The following is a 24,169-nucleotide window of genomic DNA, read 5'->3' on the forward strand; positions in this document are numbered from 1 at the left end:
TGGGGTTCTGGCTCACAAACTACCCTCCAGCAAATGTAGTTTAAACTCTCCCCAATAGCCTTAGCAAACCTTCCCGCCACAATATTGGTCTCCTGGGATTCAAGTGCAACCCGTCCTTTTTGTACAGGTCACACCTGCCCAAAAAAGGTCCCAATAATCCAGAAATCTGAATCCCTGCCCGCTGTTCCAATCCTTCAGCCACACATTACCCTCCACCTCATTCCTATACTGTCGCGTGGCATAGGCAGTACTGTAATCCCGAGATTACTACCTTTGAGATCCTGCTTCTCAACTTCCTTCCTAACTCCCTGTAGTCTGTTTTCAGGACCTCCTCCCCTTTCCTGCCTATGTCGTTGATACCAATATGTACCACGACCTGTTCACCTTTCCACTTCAGGATATCATGGACATGATCAGAAACATCCCGGACCCTGGCATCTAGGAGCCAAACTACTATCTGTGTTTCCTTCCTGTGTCCACAGAATCGCCTGTCTGACCCCATAACTATAGAGTCCCCTATCATGGCTGCCATCCTTCCTTTCCCTCCCCTTCTGAGCTGCAGGATCACTCTGTGCCAGAGGCACGTCCATAGTTGCTTCCCCCAGGTAGGTCATCTCCCCCAACAGTACTCAAACAGGAGTACTTAGTGTTAGGAGGGACAGCCAGAGGGGTACATTCTAGTATCTGATTCTTGCCCTTTCCTCTCCTGAATGTTACCCACTTATCTGTCTCCCACAGCCCCGGTGTGACTACTTGCCTATAGCTCCCGTCTATCACCTCCTCACTTTCCCTGACCAGACAATGGTCATCAAGCTGCATCTCCAGTTCCCTAACAAGCTGCAGTTTGATGCACCTGGCGCAGATGTGGCTGTCCAGGAGGCTGGGAGTCTCGATCAAACCGCCAAAGAAAAAATTATTGCCTTTTATAATCTTCTCACCGGTCTAACTCACTGGCGTCCACGTGCCTGCAGTTGTTCCTTGGTCTAACGTGCCCCTTCTGATTAAAAAGTTCTTGGTTTGTGCTCCAACCAATCACACACCAAGTACATATCCAGGTTAATTTTTAGTGGTAGTGAGGGTTTCTGCATCTATCACCCTGTCAGTCAGTGAGTTGCAGACCTTCACCACACACTGGCTTCTGTTTTAAAAAAATGTTTCTACTATCCTTAAATCTGTGCTTTATTGTTTTTGACTTCTGCATAGTGAAGGTAAATATGGTCCCATTCTGCCCTTTCTAATTGTACATATACTGTTCAGACATCCTTTTTTCACATAAAACCCAGGTCTACCCACTGTGCCTTTGAAGCTGCTGCGAGAGTTTTGTACTTGCACACACGACAATAAAGTGGATCCACCCCTTCTGCTACAATTTTACAATCTTGGTAACATCCTAAATCTCTGCACTCTTCAATCTTATCACATTTCTCCTGTTGTGATCAGATCCGTATGTAGTAAATAAGTTTTTCCAGCATAATTCCTCAGCTGTTCTATTCTACTCATGCTTTTCTTTTTGCAAGCTAGGAAGAGGCCATTTGGCCCATCAACTTTCTGGCAACTCTGAAGACCTATTTCACCATTAATAGTTCCATTTACTATCAGAATGCATTCTATATCCTGAAATTCTTATTTTTGACAGAAATCCACAAAAAGAGATATCCAAAGACTGAGTGACAGTAAAAACATTAGAACCCAAAAGCAACCCCCACTCCCCCTCCCATGCAAAAGCAGCAGTAAAGCAATGAGCTTCCCCACTCCCACGTCTTTCATTTCTTATGCTATTAACACTCCATTGCTCCCTCTATCACTTAGCTACATCAGGGCAGTTTACAGTAGCCTTTCAACACATCATTGGAACGTACAGTAAACTAGAGTGCCCAATAAACTCGGTCTGCAAACTGCACACTGCCCGAGTGGGATTGAATCAGAATTGTTTGAGCTGAGGAGGAAATCACATTACCCCAATTATTAAAAATCTCGTCATCCTGCTGCCTTTAGAATCAGATCAACTCTAGTCTCTTCCACCATATCACCAATGTCCTCCCATCTACTGTGTATTCTGTTATTTGTTCAATTTCCCTTCCAGAGGAAAGGGTCCAGACAAGATTCATGAGGATGTTACCAGGAGCAGAGGGATCAGGGGCCACTATTTCCCCCAAAGTAAAAGAGTCTGAAGGGTGATTATATATTGGTAAATCACATCATGAGCTGCATGCTGGCCTTCATCAGTCACAGCTTTGAGTTTAGGAGTAGGGACATTATATTGCAGATGGTTAAGTCTTTGGTGAGGTTGTACTTGGGAGTATTGTGTACAGTTTTGGTCTCCTTGTTATAAGAGAGACCTCTCTCCAGCCTGAGGCTGGAGAGAATGCAAAAGATATTTACACAAGATTGATGCCTGTTATAGGAAGAGGTTGCTCAGGCTGGATCCTTGGAGCATAAGGAAATGAGAGATGATCTCACAGAAGTTTGGAAAATCATGAGTAGAGATATGGTAGACCATCACCGTCTTTTCCCCATGGCTGGGGAGTCCAAAACCAGAGGGCAGACTTAAGACAGGAGAGATTTAAGAGATCTAGAGGTAACTTCTTTACACCCAGAGTAGTGCTGGGAGGAGCTGTTAGAGGAAGTGGTTGAGGCAGGTACACTTGCAATACACTTGAAGGGTTCGGGCCTAACACAAGTAGGGAGAATGCTGTGGTTTGGCCAAAGGGCCTGTTCTCGTGCTATAACACATGGGTAGACAGCCTGAGGTGAATTACTTAATAAATTTACCACAGAAAGCAAGCTTTATTGAGTTTTGCACTACATAACTAGTTTCTTAACATTTTCAAAAGAATTCATACTGTTCAATACGTGCAGGATCTCAGAACACTTTGTATATCACTTTTCCTACTTGCTAAACTGCTCATTTTCTTGCCCTTTGAATGTGTAAAAACTAACAATATTTTAAGTAATTTTATGTCTGTATTGTGTCTTAGACAAGAATGAGAATGGTCTATTTTGCGGTAAAGTTCACAGCCCTTCAATTTACAGCATCCAGAAGATGACAGATCGCCTCACTCTGCCACCTGATCTGACCTCAATTACATTTTGTGTTGCATCCAATTGCTTTTTATTCATGCACTCTCAGCACGCATCTGTCTTAATTCATCCTTGTATTGCTCTTCAATTTTTGCAAGCACTGCTGGGATGTTGAGGGCCAACTCTGTAACAAAAGCCAGGCTCTCTGGAATTCTGTTAATTCCATTATCCTTCCACATATGATCCAAGCTGTTCAACCAGTGAATCCTCTGCTCCAATTTCAGCTCAGCCATCTTTTGCTCTTCCAATTCACTAAGAAAGGCATGCTTGGCTGTTATTTCACATTTATAACATTGTTGAAGCCGAGAGATTTCCATCAAAAGTTCCTGGTACTGTTCCTGTGTGTATAAGTGCTGCTCTTGAACACTGTCTTCACGAAGCAGAATATTTTCAGGAATACAAAAAATATGCTGTAAAATTCCTTGTTCAACCTTTTCAAAGACTGCATCCAAACGATCTTTCATCAACTGGAGAAAACTCTCTGTACAGGCACGGAGTTGAGATGGTGTGATGCTGTTGTCTGGGTGCTCCTTCAGTTTCTTAAGGATTACTCGTTCCACAACAAGCATCACATCAAGGAGAGAATCCTGGATTCCACTGTGAATTCGGAGAACACAAGTCTGAGGAGAAAACCCAAAGAACTGGGTTTCGTATGTCATCAGCCTATCTGCCATTTTAAAATCTAGAAAATAATTAAGAAAAATTTAAAAATGAATAAAAATGTACAGATGGCCTCAGAACAAACAGTCCTCAACAACTCATAAATCAAAAACATCTAAATGGCACGGAAGCAATGAAGCTGACAACATAGAAACGTGTGGCTACGGTTTCCGACTCTAACAACCCTCCCTCTCACCGTCTTCATCAGCAGACACAAAACGCATCCAGGGAGGGAAATGAACAGTTAACACTTCAGGCCAAGACCCTTCATCAGGACTAGAAAGGAAGAAGGCAAAAGACAGAACAGAAAGGGTGGGTGAGTGAACAATGGATGGTTATAGGTGCGGAGGACATGGTGGGACGATGGTATGAAGGGAAAGAGGGAAGAAAGTGGGCAGGTTCTGGCGGCGTGGAGGAGCTCTTTGTGTGTTGATCCAGATTTTCAGCATCGGGATCCGCAGAATCTCTCTCTTCCCATGCCACGGCCTTTCCCACCTCCGACCCCCGCTTCATTCCGCCACCCTGCCCCTCCTCACCCTCCACGGAGCGTTTCCACTCGGGGTTTGGCCGGCTCCGCGCTCCCGCCGAAACTCCACACATGCGCACCTGGCCCGAGGTGCCCGGTTGATGGTGTCCGTGTGCGGAAGTGACGCCAGCGGCACTGGCCGGAAGTACGAAGATGGCGTACCAGAGCCTGCAGCAGGAGTACCTGCAGATCCCGCTAGTGACCCGGGCGTATACCACGGCCTGTGTGCTCACCACTGCCGCTGTGGTAGGATCGGGGACCGGACTCGCTCACACCTGGCAGGCGGGGGGCAGGAGCGAGAGCGGCCTGTACACGGAGGGGGTATAGCGAGTGGTCGGCAGGTGGAGGCTGGGCCGGAGGTTTAGAGTCCTGACCGGGGATCTGGGTAACTTGGAGACACGGGAGTCTTCAGCAACAAGCGATTGAGCAGCGTCTGTGGGGTGAGGAGGGGATTGTTCGTTGGGGTGATGCAGAGTTTTGACCCGAAACATCGACAATTTCTTCCGACCCACAGATGCTACTCGACCGACTGGGTTGCTCCGGCAGTTAGTTTGTTGATCTGGGTAACGTGGCTACACTGGCTTCCGGCTCGATGGAAAGCTGACGTGTTTGTCAACGAGGCCCGAGTCCAGTACTGTGTCCTGTTCTTCGGAGTCGAGGCACAGGGTTTGGGGTGCGGGGGATCTGGAAACGGAGCTGCGAGGATTCGAAAATGTTTCAGTGTGTTGGACAGCCGTGCGGTGCAGAAAGTGTCATCAGGTGCAAAGGTTGAACAGCTGCCGACATCATTTGAGAGAACGAGAGAACAACCTGAAACATTAACCATTTCTTTTTGCACATTAGCTTTGCTTACTGAGTTTAGTACTTTCTGCCCTTATTTCATTTATTTTTTTCATTTACTGTGATGGAATTCGTAGAGGTTCCTTTTCAGTCTTTGCTGGCTGGATTTTCCCATTGCTTTGAAAGGAATTAGCAGATAATTCAGCAATTACAAATCTGTTAATGGTTGGTAAATTATTGGAATCGATTATGGTACAGTGTAGTTCAATAAAGAAAATGCAAGATGAACTCAGGCAGCATCCATGGAGGAAGATGGCAGTCGACATTTTGGGTTGAGGTTCTCCAGCTAGATTTGCAATGTAGTTCTTCTGATGAAAAAGAAAAGCAGTGATTAATCAGTGGATTATGGGTATGTTTGGTGTTTTATCAAAGCACTTCTGAAAGTGCAGACAAACAACATCAGCAACACTGCTCTCTTAGGTACTTCTGCAGATAATGTATAATAAACGTTTTAATTAGAAACAGTACCTCTGAAATTACAAGATGTATGAGACATGATGTTCTCCTTCTACCACTTATGCAGTGATTAGACCTATTCTTGAAGTGTGACTGCCTTCTCCGCTTTGTACGGTCATGGGCTCGATGTTCCAGGAGTCAGTGCAAATGTTGCACATTTTGCAAAGAGATTTTTGGCACGTCCTTGAATCTTTCTTTCCATTCACCTGATAGTCTCTTCTGACGAAGCTGAAGATATTCTCTGGTTCCGGTCTAATGTCAGGCATGCTACCCTTTTACTGTAAATGCTTTGTAAAAAAACTTCTTGTGTGTTTTTAAGTTAACTCTGCTATTTTTCTCTCTTTCAATCTCCTACTTGGTCTCCCTGTATTTATGATGACACAGTAGCCTAGTGGTTAGCACAACACTTCACAGTACAGCAACCCTAATTCCTGCTGCTGCCTATAAGGAGTTTCTACAGTAACACAGAATAGTGCAGCACTGCCGTGGGCCATTCGGCCCACAATGTTGTGGCGAACCAGCTAGAAAGCAAATCAAAAACACCCAAATAAGATTTCTGCATTTAATGTCAGAAAAATGTATACAATATACATCATGAAATACTTTTTCTTCACAACCATCCACGAAAACGGAGAAACGCCCCAAAGAATGAATGTAAATTAAATGTTAGAACCCCAAAGTCCCCCCAGCTTCCCTCTCCCATGTGTAAGCAGCAATAAAGCAACAATCCCCCCTCCCCCCCACAAGCAAAAAAAGCATCGGCACCCCCCCCCACCGAGCAGTCAAACTTGTGGCAAAGCATCAATAAAGACACAGATTTGCAGTACCCCAAAGACTACTCGTACACCCGGTAATTCGACATACCACAGGCTCTCTGTCTCCCTAATAAGAGAAAAAGAGGTGTCCCTGTTTCACAGTGAGAGGGGAAACATAACAAACAACTCACTGGTTTACGATGTTAAAAGTCCATTGCATCGCTTCTTCCGAGCTCTCTGCCCAAAGAACTCGGGTCTCTGGGCACACAGCCAGCAGCCAGCTCGCTGCTTTCGATCTTCCATCTCCTACGACACACTGATTTCCTGCAGAGGTACTGACCTCGAGTCCGCCCGCCCGCCTCCAAAGCCATGAAATCCTGAATCTCCGCAGGCGTGCTAATCTCCTAGGCCGCGTCCTTGGTATAACGGCCAGTTGTGGGACCCCGAGAGCGAGTCCCATTCCCACAAAGAACCAAAGTCAGCATGTAACTCCAGGTCAGGGTCTTCAAAAGAACCCTGAAAGGGAAAAATTAAAGATAGAATTAAAGCTGTTTCCAAAGATGCAAGCAAAGGAGTTGTCATTAGGTGCCATTGTCTCCTGCGCTCCACCCCTTACTAATCCCTCCTACCTACACAATGTACATATCCCTCCATCTTCCTTACATCCATGTGCCTATCCAAACGTCTCTACCACCATATCAGGCAGCACACCCCAGGCATCCAAGACTCTGAGTAAAAAAAACTTAACAGTCACATCTCCCTTAAACCTACCCCCTCTCACTTTCAATGCATTAGACATTTCGACCCTGATAATCAGATGCTGTCTGTCCACTCTGTCGATGCCTTCCATAATCTTGTCCTGTCAGCCTCTGGCACTCCAGAGAAAAAAACTGAAGTTTTTTAGCCACTCATGATTGCAAATGCCCCCAAAACCAGGCAGCATTGTAGTAACCTTCTGCACCCCTTCCAAAGCTTCAGCATCTTCCCTGTAGTGTGGGTGAACAGGACTGCAAAACTCCAGATGTGGCCTGACCAGAGTTGCACTATTAACTTCCTGACTTTTGAACTCAATGCCTCAACTAATAAAAGCAAGCATTTCAAAAGCCTTCCTAACCAGCTGTGTGGAAACTTTCAAGGAGCTATGCACTTGGATCCAAAAATCTCTCTGCTCTGCCCTTAGCAGTGTATTAGCAGCTTGCATTGGCCCTACTGAGGTGCAACTAAGACTGCAAGGGTTTTCCTCCCACAGTCCAAAGACCTACTGGTTAGTAGGTTACTTGGTCATTGTAAATTGTCCTGTGATTAGCTCGGCTTAAATCCGGGAGTTGCTGGGCAGTGCAGCTCAAAGGGCCTGTTCCATGTTGTATCTCTTAGTTTCTTGTTGCAATGTTAGTCTTACACATGTTATATTTCACCTTTTCAAATCTCCTTTTAATTTATCTTCAAAGATTCAGACACCTTACTTTTCCTTGGATGGGAATATGTCTATTTCCACCGGGTTGTTTCATTAATATCCCATGTTTAATTACGCTTCATAATCATATTTTGTGGGTCCTTTGTTAATCATACTGAAATTAGTCAATTGATACCTTTCCCTTCTAAAGTTTCTTGTTGTTTCATCCAATCCCATGTTAGCAACTCTAAGGGTGCCTGAGACTCTGTGGTGATCACCAAACCTGGTCTCCTGCAGGGGTTGGTGTTGGGACAGCTTATTTTCAGTTATATATCAATGAATTGGATGATGGAACTGATGGCTTTATGGCCAAGTTGGCTGAGGATAAGAAAGTAGGTAGAAGGGCTGGTAGTGTTGAGGCAGCAAGCAGTCTGCAGGAGGACTTCAACAGATTGGGAGACTGCGTAAAGAAATGGCAGGTGGATTGTCGTGTAGGGAAGTGTATAGTTCCTACTCTTACCGTTGCTGTAAGAGGAACGGTGTTCAACTGAGGAGAAAACTCAGAAACCAGAGGTACAAAGGAACTTAGGGAGTGTTTGTACAGGATTTCCTAAAGGTTAACTTGCAGGTCGAATCAGTAAGGAAGACAAACGCAATATTTGTAATCATTTCGAGAGAACTAGAATATAAAGTCAAGGATGTAACTCTGAGGCTTCATAAGGCATTGATCAGACCATACTTGGGTCCCTCCAATCTAAGAACGGATTGGAGAGTGGCCAGAGGAGGTTCATAGGAATGATGCCAGATGTGAAAAGGTTAACAGAAGGAGGATTTGGTGCCTCTGGGTACTCGCTGGAGTTCAAAAGATGGGGTGGGGTGGGTGGAGGAGATATCTCTTTGAAACCCTTCGAATATTGAAAGACTTAGGTAGAATGGCGGTAGAGAGGCTGTTTCCTATATGGGAGAGCCTAGGGACCAGAGGACACAGGTTAAAAATACAGGGACCTCCCTTTAGAACAGAGAAAAGGGGGAATTTCTTTAGTCAGAGGGTGGTGAATCTGTGGAATTCTTTGCTAAAGATGGCTGTGGAGATGAAGTCATTGGATATTTTTAAATGGAGGTTGATATGTTCTTGAGTAGTCAGGGCATGAAGGGATATGGGCTTGAGAAGGAAATAGATCTTAACCACACAGTCAACCTGCGCAGAAGCTTTGAGTGTCCTTTGGACTCAGACCCCAAGATCCCTCTAATCCTCCACACTACTAAGAGTCTTACCATTAATACTATATTCTGCCATCGTATTTGACCTACCAAAATGAACTATTTCACACTTACCTGGGTTGAACTCCATCTGCCACTTCTCAGCCCAGTTTTGCATCCTATCAATGTCCTGCTATAAGCTCTGACTGCCCTCCACACTATCCACAACACTCCCAAACTTTGTGTCATCATTTGACTTTTTCCCCCTTCCTTTCCAGTCCTGATGAAGGGTCTCGGCTCGAGACGTCAATGTTTTTTCCCATCCATAGATGCTGCTTGACCTGCTGAGTTTCTCCAGCATTTTGTGTGTATTGCTGCAGTAAACCTCTCTCACTTCGAGGAAGCAATGATCTCTTGATGTTGGTGACATGTGGCCACAACTAGCATCAGTCAGTTTAGCTTTTGTCTATGGGAATGTGGTATAAATAGATTGAGGAGAGGCTAAACAAGCATACGAACCAGAAGAGAAGCAGCAAGTGAAGCTGGTAACAACCATACGTAAGTGTAAGGCAAAAGTGGGTGACCCCACACAGTGTACAAAGATACTCACAGTTCTCAGCCACTGAAACATCTCACTTGATCCTTGTTATTCCCCCTAATGAGAAATAGCACTCTGTTCCATTTCCAGTGAAAGGCTGGCAATCTGGAACATTGACTCTTGTTTCTCTCCCCCCAGATGCTGAGGGTGTACAGTATTTTCTAATTCTCTGCCAGTTTGGAGTGTTTTAGTTTTGCAGCATTGCTTCATTTTTGATTCCGATGGAATGCACTCAACTAGGAATTTCTGTTAGTCATGTTTCGTGAATTCATTCCCCTTATGGTCTTGTGTTTGTGCTGTCCCAGTCTGCATTAGGATAATGGACACCATCACTGCTCTGGCCCTTGCATCTTTTCTATCAGTTTACAGTATAACTGCTCGCCTGTTGTTAATTGGTCCAAACATCATATTTTTGGATTCCACCTTCTTCTATATTATATAATAGCCAACTCAATCAGTAATCAACCATGTTTTTCCTGTATATCTTTTAACAAAGAACATCAGACTCCCAGTTTTCCTTTGAGCTAGATCTATGTTATTCACATTGCAACATTGTTTTATGAGATGCAAGTCTCAAAATCCCCCGCAGGATATAGTGTGCATGAGCTGACATTCAGCCCCACCAGTCTATGCCAGTGTTTTGTCTGCTTGGCTCTCCTTCCATCTTTTCCTAGATAAAAAGGTATCAGTGTAATTCTTTGTGGGCATGCTATGTGGCGGCTCTTGAACACATCCTCAAGTGTGTTGGGATGTTAATGCAAATGATGCATTTCTCTATGCTTCCATGTACATGTGATAAGTAAATCTAAATTTGAATCTTTGTTCCCTTTTGTCCCCTGTCCCCTCTCTAAGCCTATTTCTACTATATTCCCAAGCTTAACTAGCTGCAGAGTTTAACCTGTGTAATTCGGTGTACGGATTAAAACCTCTGGTCGTTACTGTTGCCCTAAAAAATACTTTAGAGTTATCCTGCCTGACTTTTGTTGGCACTTGTAGAGAATACTCGTCTGTTCTGTCTGTCAACGCTGGATGAGGACTATATTGCTACACTTTGCTCTAACTTCCCTTGTTTCCCCACTTTGCTGTTGATTGCTCTCCAAGACTTTGTTAAGTTCATTGTTTTCATGTTTGTCAAAGCTTTTAAACAGATTCTTTGATTTTCATGTATCGCAACTGACTGCAATTGAAAAGCGATTCATTGTCTGGGGTGGTTTAAAATAGCTGTTGTGTACAAGTATTTTGGAAGAAAGCTCTATTTGTATGTGCTTACATTTTTGTTGATGAAAATCATGTAATTCATTTTTCAGCAATTAGAAATAATCACACCATTTCAGCTGTACCTCAATCCAGAGTTAATATTCAAACATTATCAAGTAAGTGTTGTGTTTCTAATCTCTAATGTATTTATGACTCAGTGTATGTGCTCATTGTTCTGATTTCCAGTCAGCAAAGCCTTTCCTATTGTATGCAAATTAGTACAATACTGCACATGTAAAATCCCTGTTCTGACTGAAGTAGCTGCTTTCATTGGTTCTGATTATGTCTTAAAATAAAGCAATTTCTGAGTCTCTTCCCCGATGTCAAAATATGTAATAAGTATTAAAGTTACTACATTGAGGCTAATTTTTATCTTCCATCATCTGAAGTCTCAGTATCAAACCTCCATTTGCTGACTGACCTTCAACCTTTTGCAGACCTTTTGTATTTCCTCGCAAATCCATCTATTTTCACATTATCGGCAATTTTGGCTGGAGTCCACTCATCCTTTCCATCCAGATCTTTAGTATACATGGTTAAGCATCCACTAGTTATTGAATGCTAAACTGAAAATGATGTACCGGGTATATCTTGACTTTCTGTTATTTGTTAAACAATATTCCATCCATCTATCTGTGCTATTATATTAGCCCAACTCCATTTACTCTTGTGCTGTAAACTTTTAATATGACAACTTGTTGAGGCTTTCTGCAAATCTAAATACACTACATTCTACTTGTTCCACATTATCTATCTTGTTTGTTACACCCTTTAGGAATTGTAGTTGAATTGTCAATTTTGCCTTCATAAAATTTGCTTGATTTTGTGATTTTCTGTAATGTTAACCTGTGCTTGTTTTTGTAGGTTTGGCGATTAATTACAAATTTCCTGTTTTTTGGTACAGTGGGATTTAATTTTTTGTTTAATATGATCTTTCTGTATCCTTTTAATGGTTGTATGGATAGACAATTAGAAGTTTGAATTTAAAAAACTGCTTTATTGCTGTTCTGTTTAACCAGTGACACGTTCATTTCTGCTTGCCATTCTTTTATTTTGATGCATTCCCTTAACAGTTGTAACTGCAGATACCGGTATTGTCGCATGCTAGAGGAAGGATCATTCAGGGGCCGCACTGCAGATTTTGTCTTTATGTTTCTTTTTGGTGGATTTTTGATGACCGTATCCTTTGTTTAATGGCCTTTTTCTACAAAATTGTAAAAGTGAATAGAATACAAAATTTCTTTAAAGATTAGTAAATTATCAAACTGAACGTAACTTTTTTGAACTGTGCTTCCAAACTGAGGACTTCAATAACTAAAACTATAAAGGATACAGACTCAGTTGACACTTTTAACCGCCAGCTCAGAACCTGTTTATTTAACCTTGCTTTTCGTCTTTTATTTTCATGTTTATTTTTATTTGAACGACATCGTCTGTATGAAAAGTGCTCTGTAAATAAAGTTTTATTGTTATTACTATTGTTAGATTAACAATACAAAACATTTAGGGTTGAGACCTGCATCAGGATCAAAAATGTGGAAGGAACATAGTCACTATAAAGAGGTGAAAGGGAGGGGTAGGACAGCCTGGTGGACGATAAGGAGGGAGTGACGGGCGGATTGAGTCAGAAGGGGGAGAGGGGACTATAGACAGAAGCCACTGGGTTCCCACCAGCTTCTATCTGTGAACTCCTCCACTTCCTCTCCTGGTGAAACAGCCAGCAAAATCAAAGACTTTTCCCACCCTAGCCATACTCTCTTCTACACCCTCCCCCATTTCCATTTGGCAGAAAACACAAAAGCCTCAAAGCAAGTACCACACCAGGCTCAAGGACAGCTTCTGTCCTGTTGTTATAAGACTGTTGAACGGTTCCCTAGTATGATAAGATGGACTTTTGCCCTTACAATCTTCTTCTTTATGACCTTATCTCTGCACTGCACTTTCCTGTAACTGTAATACTTCATTCTGCAAACTGTTATTTGACCTTGTACTACCTCACTGCACTGTTGTAATAAACTGATCTGCATGAAAGGTAAGTTTTTCACTATATCTCAGTACATGTGATAATAAATCAGTTTATCTGCCCATCATTCTGTAACTGATTCCACCAGTCACTTACCAGCCCCGTTTCACCCCTCCCTCTCACTTCTTTATACTAGCTATCTTCTTTTTACACTCTCAGTCCTAATGCAGGGTCATGATTTGAAAGGCCTATCATCCTTTTGCCTCCCCAAATGCTATTTGACACATTGAGTTTTTGCTCCAGGTTCCAGTATCTGCCATCTGCAGGGTCGGCACAGCATTGTGGGCCGAAGGGCCTGTACTGTGCTGTATTGTTCTATGTTCTGTCTCTTATGTCTCTGTTCTTGTTAGACGAGATTTCGGTCAGCAGGCAAATTGGAAAAACGATATGAACTATCAAGTGCGATGCTAATTGTTTTATCCTTTCTGCCCTCCCCATTTCCCTGACTAGATTCTGCTACTCTCATTGAAAACGTTACTCTCCTTAATTTTGTACCAGGTTTTTGGCTCGTTTGTCAATCTGGTGTTCCTGGGACAAGCTTTCACCATTATGTTAGTGTACATTTGGAGCAGAAGGAATCCTTATGTCAGGATGAACTTTTTTGGACTCCTTAATTTTCAGGCTCCGTTCCTGCCTTGGGTACTAATGGGATTCTCGTTATTACTTGGCAATGCAATCATAGTGGATTTGCTAGGTAAGAAAACAATATCACAATCTAAAGTATTTGCCAATGTCAGAGCTTTCAATTCCAATGTCTGTCTAGGCTTGGTATCTCATTTTATTTTGTCATTTGGGGAGGGTACTGGAGGAAACTCATGCCTCATTTAACTCAAATGTTTTCTTTAATCAAAATATGGCCTGTGATTTTATTTGGAGCCTTCATCATTTTTGTGTGGACTGACCCAATATAATTATTAGGTTCATCTACCATTTTTTTTATCCCCCATTACTACCTCTCTAGCAGTCCAATATCCACTCTCGTCTCTCTTTTACTCTTTATATCTAAAAAAAAAATTTCCAGTCTTCTTTTGGCTAGCTTACCTTCATATTTCATCTTTCTTTATGGCTTTTTTTTAGTTTCCCTCTGTTGGATTTAAAAGCTTCCCAATCCTCTAATTTTTGCAATATGCACTCTCTTTTGTTTTTATGCTGTCTGACTTGTCAGCCACAATTGCCTCATCCTCCCTGTAGAATACTTCTTCATCTTTGGAATATATATTTCCAGCGCCTTCCAAATTGCCCCCAGAAACACTAGCCATTGCTGTTCTGCTGTTGTCCCTGCTAGTGTCCCCTTCCATCAACACTCAATAAACTTGACACCATTCAGTACAAGGCAGCCCACTTGATTGGTACACCTTCCACAAGCACGCAGTCCCTCCACCATCGACAAACAGTTGCATCACGTACTATCTACAAGATGCACTGCATGTACGCACCAATGTTCCTAAGGAGGCACCTTCCAGACTCATGACCACTACCATCTAGAAGGACAGAAACAGTAGATACCTGGGAATAATACCACTTGGAAATTCCGCCCCCCCCCCCCCCCCAGGTCACTCACTAACCTGATTTGAAAACATGTCGATGTTTCTCATTGTCGCTGAGTCAAGATCATAGAATTCCCTCTCTAACACCAATAGGTGTACCTACACCTCAGGGATTGCAGCAGTTCAAGAAGGCAGCTCATTACCATTTTCTGAAAGGCAACCAGGGATGAACAATAAATGCTGGCTTAGATGGCAATACCCACATCTTGTAAGTTAATTTAAAAATATTAACTTTGGCCAGCTCCTCTCTTGTGCCCCTGTAATTTCTTTTATTCCACTGTAACACTGCTACATCTGACTTTAGCTTCTTCCTTTCAAACTACAGGGTGAATTCTATCATATGATCTCTGCCTCATAAGGGTTCCTTTCTTTTCTTTTCATATCTTTGTATTTTTATTATATTATTCAAAAATAACACAAGTACATCGAAGTAACAACACTTACAATGCCTCAAGGTTAAAAAAAAAAAGAAATTATCTTAAAGATTGAAAATTTTATGAATAAAAAAAACCCTACTAAGCAAAAAAGTGGGGGGAAAATCCCAGAGCCATGCGTCATACAAAAAGCTTCTAAAAATAAACATCAAACCGCCAGCAAGAAAGAAAAATATATCAAAAAATTTACAATTAGATTGTGGAGAAGATCTATCAATTAGCTCAAATGATAATAACGAGCAAATGAGCCCCATCTTTTCTCAAAATCAAATAAAGGTTCAAAGATTCGACTTCTAATTTTCTCCAAACTAAGACATAGCATCACTTGAGAGAACCATTGTGGCAAAGCAGGAGCTGATATATCCTTCCACTTCAACAAAACGACCCTCCTAGCTATCAATGTAACAAATGCAATAACATGTTGGTCAGACACAGAAATACCATGGATATTTTGAGGAATTATTCCAAAAAGCGCAGTCAATTTATTAGGTTGTAGATTAATTCTGAGTGCTTTAGAATAAAGGTTCCTTTACCTTAAACACTCTACTCAATTCCAATTTATTACACAATACCCAGTCCAGAATTGCTATTCCCCTAGTGGGCTCAACAACAAGCTGCACTAAACAGCCACCTCATAGACATTCTACAAATTACCTTCCTTCAGATCCAGCACCAAACTGATTTTCCCAATGTACCTGCATTTTGAAATCCACCACAATTATCACAGCATTGCCCTTTTCACATTCCTTTTCTTTGTCCCGTAGTAATCTATAGCCCACATTCTGGCTACAATTTGGAGGTCTGATGGGTTGTATGTTCTTGTTAGAATGAAAGGCAAGGCTTACTGCTTAAGGGAACCTTGTTATTGATTGGTATTGAGGCCATGGTTAAGAGGAGGAAGGAGGGGCAGGTAGCAAATATAGGCAGCAAGGATCAAATGAGGCTCGAGTATAAGAAATGCAAGTGAATATTTGAGAAGGAAATCAGGAGGGTTTAAAAAAGACACGAGGTTGCTCTGGCAGTCAACGTGAAGGAGAATCCTAAGAGCTTCTACCCCTATATCAAAAGGAAAGAAGCAAAATGATAACATTGATCCCCTTGAAGATCAGTATGGAGCCAAAAGAAATGGGGGAGATCTTAAATGGATTTTTTTTATTGCATTTGTATTTACTTAGGCGATGGACAGAAAGTCTATAGAGCTGAAGCAAACTGTCATGAAGCATATTCTGATTACAGAAAAGAAGGTGCTTGCTGTTTGGGACAATTTAGGATGAATAAGTGTCCAGGGCCTGACAAGGTGTCCCTTTGGAGATAGTGGGAGGCTATTGCAGAAATTACAGGGGCTCTGGCAGAGATATTTAAAATGTCTTTAGCCATGGATGAGGTACTAGAGGAATGGAGAAGCACCCTTTCTATAGTTTCCACATCCTTCCTGTAGTGAGGTGACCAGAACTGAGCACAGTACTCCAAGTGGGGTCTGACCAGGGTCCTAAATAGCTGCAACATTAACTCTCGGCTCTTAAACTCAATCCCACGGTTGATGAAGGCCAATGCTTTCTTAACCACACAGTCAACCTGCACAGCAGCTTTGAGTGTCCTTTGGACTCAGACCCCAAGATCCCTCTGATCCTCCACACTGCCAAGAGTCTTACCATTAATACTATATTCTGCCATCATATTTGACCTATCAAAATGAACCACCTCACATTTATCTGGGTTGAACTTCGTCTGCCACGTCTCAGCCCAGTTTTGCATCCTATCAATGTCCTGGTGTACCTCTGACAGCCCTCCACACTATCCACAACACCCCCAACCTTTGTGTCATCAGCAAATTTACTCACCCATCCCTCCACTTCTTCATTCAGGTCATCTATAAAAATCACAAAGAGAAGAGGTCCCAGAACAGATCCCTGAGGCACACCACCGGTCACCGACCTCCATGCAGAATATGACCCGTCTATAGCATTTCTGCCATACGTTTCTCTGAGAACATCTGTTCCCAATTTATGCTTCCAGGTTCCTGCCTGATAGCTTCATATTTCCCCTTACTCCAATTAAATACTTCCCTAACTTGTCTGTTCCTATCCCTCTCCAATGCTATGGTAAAGGAGATAGAATTGTGATCACTATCTCCAAAATGCTCTCCTACTGAGAGACCTGACACCTGACCAGGTTCATTTCCCAATACCAGATCAAGTATAGCCTCTCCTCTTGTAGGTTTATCTACATATTGTGTCAGGAAACCTTCCTAAACACACCTAACAAACTCCACCCCATCTAAACCCCTTCCTGTAGGGAGATGCCAGTCAACATTTGGGAAATTAAAATCTCCCACCATGACAACCCTATTATTATTGCATCTTTCTAGAATCTGTCTTCCTATCTGCTCCTCAATGTCCCTGTTACTATTGGGTGGTCTATAAAAAACGCCCAGTAGAGTTATTGACCCCTTTCTGTTTCTAACTTCCACCCACAGAGACTCAGTAGACAATCCCTCCATGACTTCCTCCTTTTCTGCAGCTGTGACACTATCTTTGATAGTGTCAGAGTAATTTACTGTACTCCAATTTAATACTCTCCGGCAAGGTCCATACTTATCTATAGCCATTTTAATATTTAAGAGTTGTGGTCATGTTCCATAAATGTTCACCCATTGAAAGGTTGATCACTTGGCCAGGCTCATAACTCACCAGGTCCAGTACAGCCCCTCGTTGGACATTCTACATGTGATTTAAGAGACCCTTCTGAATGCACCAAACAAACTCAGCCCCATCTATATCTCTTGTATTGAGACGGTCCCAATTTATATTAGGGAAGTTGAAGTTCCCTGTAACAACAACCCTATTGGAGCTTAGGAAAATAGAGGGTTATGGGTAGCTATAGGTAATTACTAAGTAAGTACATGTTCGGCACAGCATTGTGGCCCAAAGGGCCTGTATTGTGCTGTAGGTTTCCTATGCTTCTATTGCTTTTACATCTTTCTCAGTCAGCCTGCATATCTTTTCCTCAATGTCCCAATGGCTGTTGGGGCATCTGTGGTAGAATCCTATCAAAGTGAATGCATCCTTCCTATTTTTGAGTTCTACCTGTACAGACACAGTGGACGAGCCCTCCATTATGCTCCCTCTGAGTGCAGCTATGATATTGTCTCTGATTAGTAATGCAAATTCACCGCCCACTTCTCTCTTTCTTTTCTAAAACATTGAAACCCTGGGATATTGAACACCCATTTCTGTCCTTCTCTCAACCAAGTCTGTGTAATGGCCACAACATCATCATTCCATGGACCAATATATGCTTTGTTCATCACCTGTACCCATAATATGTACTCCTAACATTAAAATACACACACTTCAAACCATCCATACCATTGTATCTGTCCCTTTGCTTTTGTCTGCTTTTTTTTTTACTGGCCCTGACATCAAACTTCCACTTTCTGAGCTGGTGCTCTGGTTTCCAAACCCCTGCCAAACAAGTTTAAGCACTCCTGAGTAGCACTAGCTGACTTCTCGGCCATGATATTCGTGGGCAAATTATTTTGAGGCTATTCTAAGGGTCATGATATATAAGTATTTGCATAGACTTGAGTTTGTGCATGGTAGTCATGTCTAACCAATCTAACAGAATTTTCCCAAGGAAGTCACCTGGAGAATAGGATCAATGAAAGACTGCAGCCTACTTGACAGGCAAACAATCCTTGTGCAAAAAAACAACAAACTGTGCAAATATAAAAGAGAGAAAAATAATAAATTAATGGGGAATAAACATCGAGAACATGAGATGAAGTGCTCTTGAAAGTGAGTCCATAGGTTGAGGGAAGCGTTCAGCAATGGGACAAGTGCATTTTAGTCAAGTTACTGTTGGTGATTGGTGTTGAATATGTTGTTTGTCATCTGTATTAATGATTTGGTTGATAATGTGGTAAACTGGATCTGCAAACTTATGGATGACACCAAGATTGAGGTGTAGTGGTCAGTAAGGAATGCAATCAAAGCTTGGGTCAACTGGAACAATGGGCTGAATAATGGGAGATGGAATCTAATGCAGACAAGTATGAAGTGTTACACGTAGGGAGGGCAAACCAACGAAGGACATAGTGAAAGGTTGCTTATTAAGGAATACAGTAGAACAAAAGAATCTGGGAATACAGATCAAGTGTTCCTTGAAAGTGGTTTCACAGGTCATAAAAAGGATTTTGGCATATTGGTTCATAAATCAAAGTACTGAGCACAGGAGTTGGCATGTTATATTGTAGTTGTGTAAGACATTTGTGAGGCCAACTTTCGAATATTGAGTACAATTCTGGTCACCTATTGACAGGAAAGGTATCGAAAAGATTGAAATAATATAGAGAAAATTGGTAAGGATGTTGCCAGGAATTGAGGACGTGAGTTGTAGGGAAAGTTTGAAAAGATTAGGACATTATTCCTGGATTGTATGAGAATGAGGGAAGACTTCATAGAGATATACAAAATTTTGAGGATTTGGAAATGCAAGTAGACTTTTTCCACGTTGGGTAAAACTAGAACTTGAGATCACAGGTTATAGTTGAAAGGTGATGTATTTAAAGGGAACCCAAGGGGGGATTTTCTTTGCTCAGAATGTGGTGCAAGTGGTGGATGCAGAGTCAATCGCAACATTTAAGAGAGGTTTGGATAAGTACGTGTATGGAAGGGGTATGTAGTGATATGGTCCTGGTGTGGGTCAATGAGATTGCCCAGAATAAAAGGTCAGCAAGGACTAGATGGGGTAAAGAGCCTGTTTCTGTGCTGTAGTGGTCTATGACTTAAAAGATAGTGTAGCTCCAATTAGTTTCTGGAGATTGATTCAAAGTACTGTTACGAACCCCGTAACTGGGTGTCTTACCAGCAAAGATAGAAGTGTCCATTGGAGTCTGGTGATACTGTTTTCAACAGTATTTATTAGTAAAAATACACAAAAATAATATCAATGCAAATATACAGATAATATACGTCATCAATACTAAACCTAAAAGTGCGGGTATAATAATAATCAATAAGAAATAAGCTCTATTGTTGTCTAGGGGATAATGAATTGTCAGATGGAAATATAAAGTTCAGTTCAGTTCATGCAGGCTGCGGTAGTTGTTGGTCGCTGTGTTGCAATTGTTGGAGAGAGAGAGAGAGAGAACAGTAACAGCTATTATCTTGCCAACTTTCCTTTACGATTTTGATCCTTTGATGTGTTGTTGTTGTGGCCATTTACGTATGGCCCCTCCGTCCTTTAGCTAGACCGTTCTTCCGTGGTGGACTCGTCACCCAGGCAAGGGTGGACACACACACAAGCCCCCACTGGTCTCGCTACAAAAACACTGTGAGTTAAAATTTACCGACCCTTCGTTCGGTTTCTGGTCTCCTACCCTGTCTCGTGGGGGTTCTGATGCTCACTAGCGTTTCTCCTGGTGCGTCTGAGGGGTGTTTTATCCCCATTCACGGGTCTCAGGTGTCAATCAGGTTGAGATGTTGTAACCCATCAAACCAGCCCACTCTGGTTGTCCCCTGAGGGGTTTCAATGAATAGAACAGTACCAAGTAAACAATCCTTCTCCGAAAGACAATAGCAGTAATCAATGGTTCCGTTCCGCTTTTGTTAGAAGGAGACATTCCACTTTAGCTGTGCCTCTCTCTCATTAATTTTCATGAGCTGTTATCAATAACAACTGCCCTGGCAGAGTCCTGTGTCTTTCTCACTTCCTTGATAACAGCATCGGAATAGTAGCGATTTGCGATTCTCCAAAAGGGGGGGGTCATTGGCGATTCTGTACCCTTCTGCCCATCAGAGTTGTTCATCATTCGTAACAGTACATTTATTATCAAACAATATATAAATTATATAATCTTGAGATTCATCTGCTTTCAAACAGCCACAGAGCAAGAACCCTGGGGAAAAAAAGACCCAGTGTCCAGAGAAAGAGGAGAAGAAGACACAAATCATGCAAACAATAAGAGTGAGCAACAGCATTCCAAACCAAATTGTGTCCATAGACCTAGAGCTTTGGCCAGCCGGAGCAGGCCCATAGCCTCAGTCTCACTTCATCACACAGCGGGCAAATCACTGTGAAGCTTGCAGACACAAGATGCAGAGCAGTTTCCCAGCCTCAGCACCGCAGGCAGTGGAGTAAATGTAGCAGAGGAGCGAGGGGAATCTGGCCAACCCTCAGCTCTGGTCCGGACACCCTGCCTTTTCAGTCTATCTGGACTGGCATTTAAGTTGTCCACACTCAGGGTCGTGCCTCATGCTAGGATCCAGACCCCACCACAGCAATACACTCTGGGCCTGTACCCCACTGCCCAGCCTGAGGCTGTACTTGACCTCACCAAATTGGCTCAGCACTTAGAACGATCCAAGCTCGCTCTTGGTTTAGGTGGACGGGCTCCTCCAAAACTCCTCTGCACCATTCTCTCTGATTGACTCACTCCAACTGCATCTCCATCTCTGTCTTGACCAAGCTTTGATCTTGCTCCAACCTCTTCTCGAAAATGCCACACTCCAACTTTGCATCGCATCTGCACAGCTCAACCCTCAAGTCAGCCTCATCTTCGCTCGCCTCTTCATTATTTGTGGTGATAATTTTCCACAGAAAAAACATTATAAATTAGCTATTTAGTTGTATTTCTTAGATTAGCCACCAGTAAGCTGTCACCCAACTGCAGTAGTGCCATCTTAAACCGGAAGTTTAACCAAAAGGTGTTTGTGCAATTCTCAATGTCCTTAGAAGTATTAGTACTGCTTAGTACAACCATGGCTGACAAAGGAAGTCAAAGCTAATGTAAAAGCAAAAGAGAGGGCATACAACAAAGTAAAATTAGTGGGAAGACAGGATTGGGAAGCTTTTAAAACAACTAAAAGAAACATTACGATGGAAAAGATGAAATGTGAAAGCAAAGTGCATAGTAAAAGCTTTTTCCAATTTAGCAGGAGGATGGGAACCGGAACAATAGTGCTGAGGATGGAGTGCATGGAGTTGGTTTACAAATAAAAGCGATGTGTAGTGTAATCTTTATGTTCCTGTTGGTTGAAAAGAAAGGTTAAAAGTTGGAGAGAGCCATGGTTTTCAAGGGATATTGGAAACTTGGTTCGGAAAAAGAGAGAGATCTACAATAAATATAGGCAGCATGGAGTAAATGTGTTCAAGGAATATAAAGAATGTAAAAAGAATCTTAAGAAAGAAATTAGAAAAGCTAAAAGATACGAGGTTGGTTTGGCAAGTAAGGTGAAAGTAAATCCAAAGGGTTTCTACAGTTATATTAATAGCAAAAGGATAGTGAGGGATAAAATTGGTCCCTTAGAGAATCAGAGTGGACAGCTATGTGTGGAGCCAAAAGAGATGGGGGAGATTTTGAACAATTTCTTTTCTTTGATATTCACTAAGGAGAAGGATATTGAATTGTGTAAGGTAAGGGAAACAAGTAGGGAAGTTATGGAAACTATGACAATTAAAGAGGAGGAAGTACTGGTGCTTTTAAGGAATATAAAAGTAGATAAATCTCCGGGTCCCGACAGGATATTCCCTAGGACCTTGAGGGAAGTTAGTGTAGAAATAGCAGGGACTCTGACAGAAATATTCCAAATGTCATTAGAAATGGGGATGGTGCCAGAGGATTGGCGTATTGCTCATGTGGTTCCATTGTTTAAAAAGGGTTCTAAGAGTAAACCTAGCAATTATCGGCCTCTAAGTTTGACATCAGTGGTGGGTAAATTAATGGAAAGTATTCTTAGAGATGGTATATATAATTATCTGGATAGACAGGGTCTGATTGGGAACAGTCAGCATGGATTTGTGCGAGGAAGGTCATGTTTGACAAATCTTATTGAATTTTTTGAAGAGGTTACTAAGAAAGTTGACGAGGGTAAAGCAGTGGATGTTGTCTATATGGACTTCAGTAAGGCCTTTGACAAGGTTCCGCACAGAAGGTTAGTTAGGAAGGTTCAATCGTTAGGTATTAATATTGAAGTAGTAAAATGGATTCAACAGAGGCTGGATGCGAGATGCCAGAGAGTAGTGGTGGATAACTGTTTGTCAGGTTGGAGGCCGGTGACTAGTGGTGTGCCTCAGGGATCTGTACTGGGTCCAATGTTGTTTGTCATATACATTAATGATCTGGACGATGGGGTGGTAAATTGGATTAGTAAGTATGCAGATGATACTAAGGTAGGTGGCGTTGTGGATAACGAAGTAGGTTTTCAAAGCTTGCAGAGAGATTTAGGCCAGTTAGAAGAGTGGGCTGAACGATGGCAGATGGAGTTTAATACTGATAAGTGTGAGGTGCTACATTTTGGTGGGAATAATCCAAATAGGACATACATGGTAAATGGTAGGGCATTGGATGCTATAGAACAGAGTGATCTAGGAATAATGGTGCATAGTTCCCTGAAAGTGGAATCTCATGTGGATAGGGTGGTGAAGAAAGCTTGTGGTATGCTGGCCTTTATAAATCAGAGCATTGAGTATAGGAGTTGGGATGTAATGCTAAAATTCTACAAGCCATTGGTGAGGCCGAATTTGGAGTATGGTGTACAGTTCTGGTCACCGAATTATAGGAAAGATGTCAACAAAATAGAGAGAGTACAGAGAATATTTACTAGAATGTTACCTGGGTTTCAGCACCTAAGTTACAGGGAAAGGTTGAACAAGTTAGGCCTTTATTCTTTGGAGCGTAGAAGGTTGAGGGGGGACTTGATAGAGGTATTTAAAATAATGAGGGGGATAAACAGAGTTGACGTAGATAGGCTTTTTCCATTGAGAGTAGGGAAGATTCAAACAAGAGGACATGAGTTGAGAGTTAGGGGGCAAAAATTTAGGGGTAACACGAGGGGGAATTTCTTTAATCAGAGAGTGGTAGCTATGTGGAGCGAGCTTCCAGTAGAAGTGGTAGAGGAAGATTCAATATTGTCATTTAAAGTAAAATTGGATAGGTATATGGACAGGAAAGGAATGGAGGGTTATGGGCTGAGTGTGGGTCTGTGGGACTAGGTGAGAGTAAGTGTTCAGCACGGACTAGAAGGGCCAAGATGGCCTGTTTCCATGCTGTAATTGTTATATGGTTATATGGAATATTATTGAAACATATTGAATACTGTAAAGCTAGATGGAGTGGACGTGCAGAGGATGTTTCCCATAGTGGGAGAGTCTAGGACCAGATGGTACGCCTCAGAACATAAGGACGCCCCCTTAGAACAGAGATGAAGAGGAATTTCTTTTGTAGCTAGAGGGTGGTGAATCTGTGGAATTCATTGCCACAGGCGGCTGTGGAGGCAGTCTTTGGGTATTTTCAAAGCAGAGATTGATAGTTTCTTGATGTGTAAGGTTTCAAGGAGAAGGCAGAAGAATGGAGTTGAGCAGGATGATAAATCATTTATGATGGAATGGCAATGCAGT

The 24,169-nt window shown here is 42.2% G+C and overlaps 2 protein-coding genes across 2 annotated transcripts in view; one reads left to right on the forward strand and one right to left on the reverse strand.

Annotated features, from left to right (window-relative positions):
* Positions 1-2,767: 2,767 nt before the first annotated feature.
* Positions 2,768-4,432, reverse strand: mis12 (MIS12 kinetochore complex component). Its single transcript, XM_073053852.1, has 2 exons — positions 4,278-4,432; positions 2,768-3,763 (listed from the first exon to the last, which is right to left on the reverse strand). Exons 1-2 carry the CDS (start codon positions 4,339-4,341, stop codon positions 3,117-3,119), a joined length of 711 nt encoding a protein of 236 aa, XP_072909953.1. The 5' UTR covers positions 4,342-4,432; the 3' UTR covers positions 2,768-3,116.
* The window catches only part of derl2 (derlin 2), a 35,865-nt gene continuing 16,080 nt past the window's right edge, over positions 4,385-24,169 (forward strand). The window contains exons 1-5 of the mRNA XM_073053854.1: positions 4,385-4,513; positions 10,817-10,882; positions 11,631-11,704; positions 11,852-11,945; positions 13,288-13,483. Of these exons, the coding sequence (XP_072909955.1) occupies positions 4,421-4,513; positions 10,817-10,882; positions 11,631-11,704; positions 11,852-11,945; positions 13,288-13,483 (523 nt within the window). The 5' untranslated portion in view covers positions 4,385-4,420. The remainder of the gene's footprint in view (positions 4,514-10,816; positions 10,883-11,630; positions 11,705-11,851; positions 11,946-13,287; positions 13,484-24,169) is intronic.

Source organism: Hemitrygon akajei, chromosome 8 (assembly GCF_048418815.1).
Source record: "Hemitrygon akajei chromosome 8, sHemAka1.3, whole genome shotgun sequence".
Classification (NCBI taxonomy): domain Eukaryota; kingdom Metazoa; phylum Chordata; class Chondrichthyes; order Myliobatiformes; family Dasyatidae; genus Hemitrygon; species Hemitrygon akajei.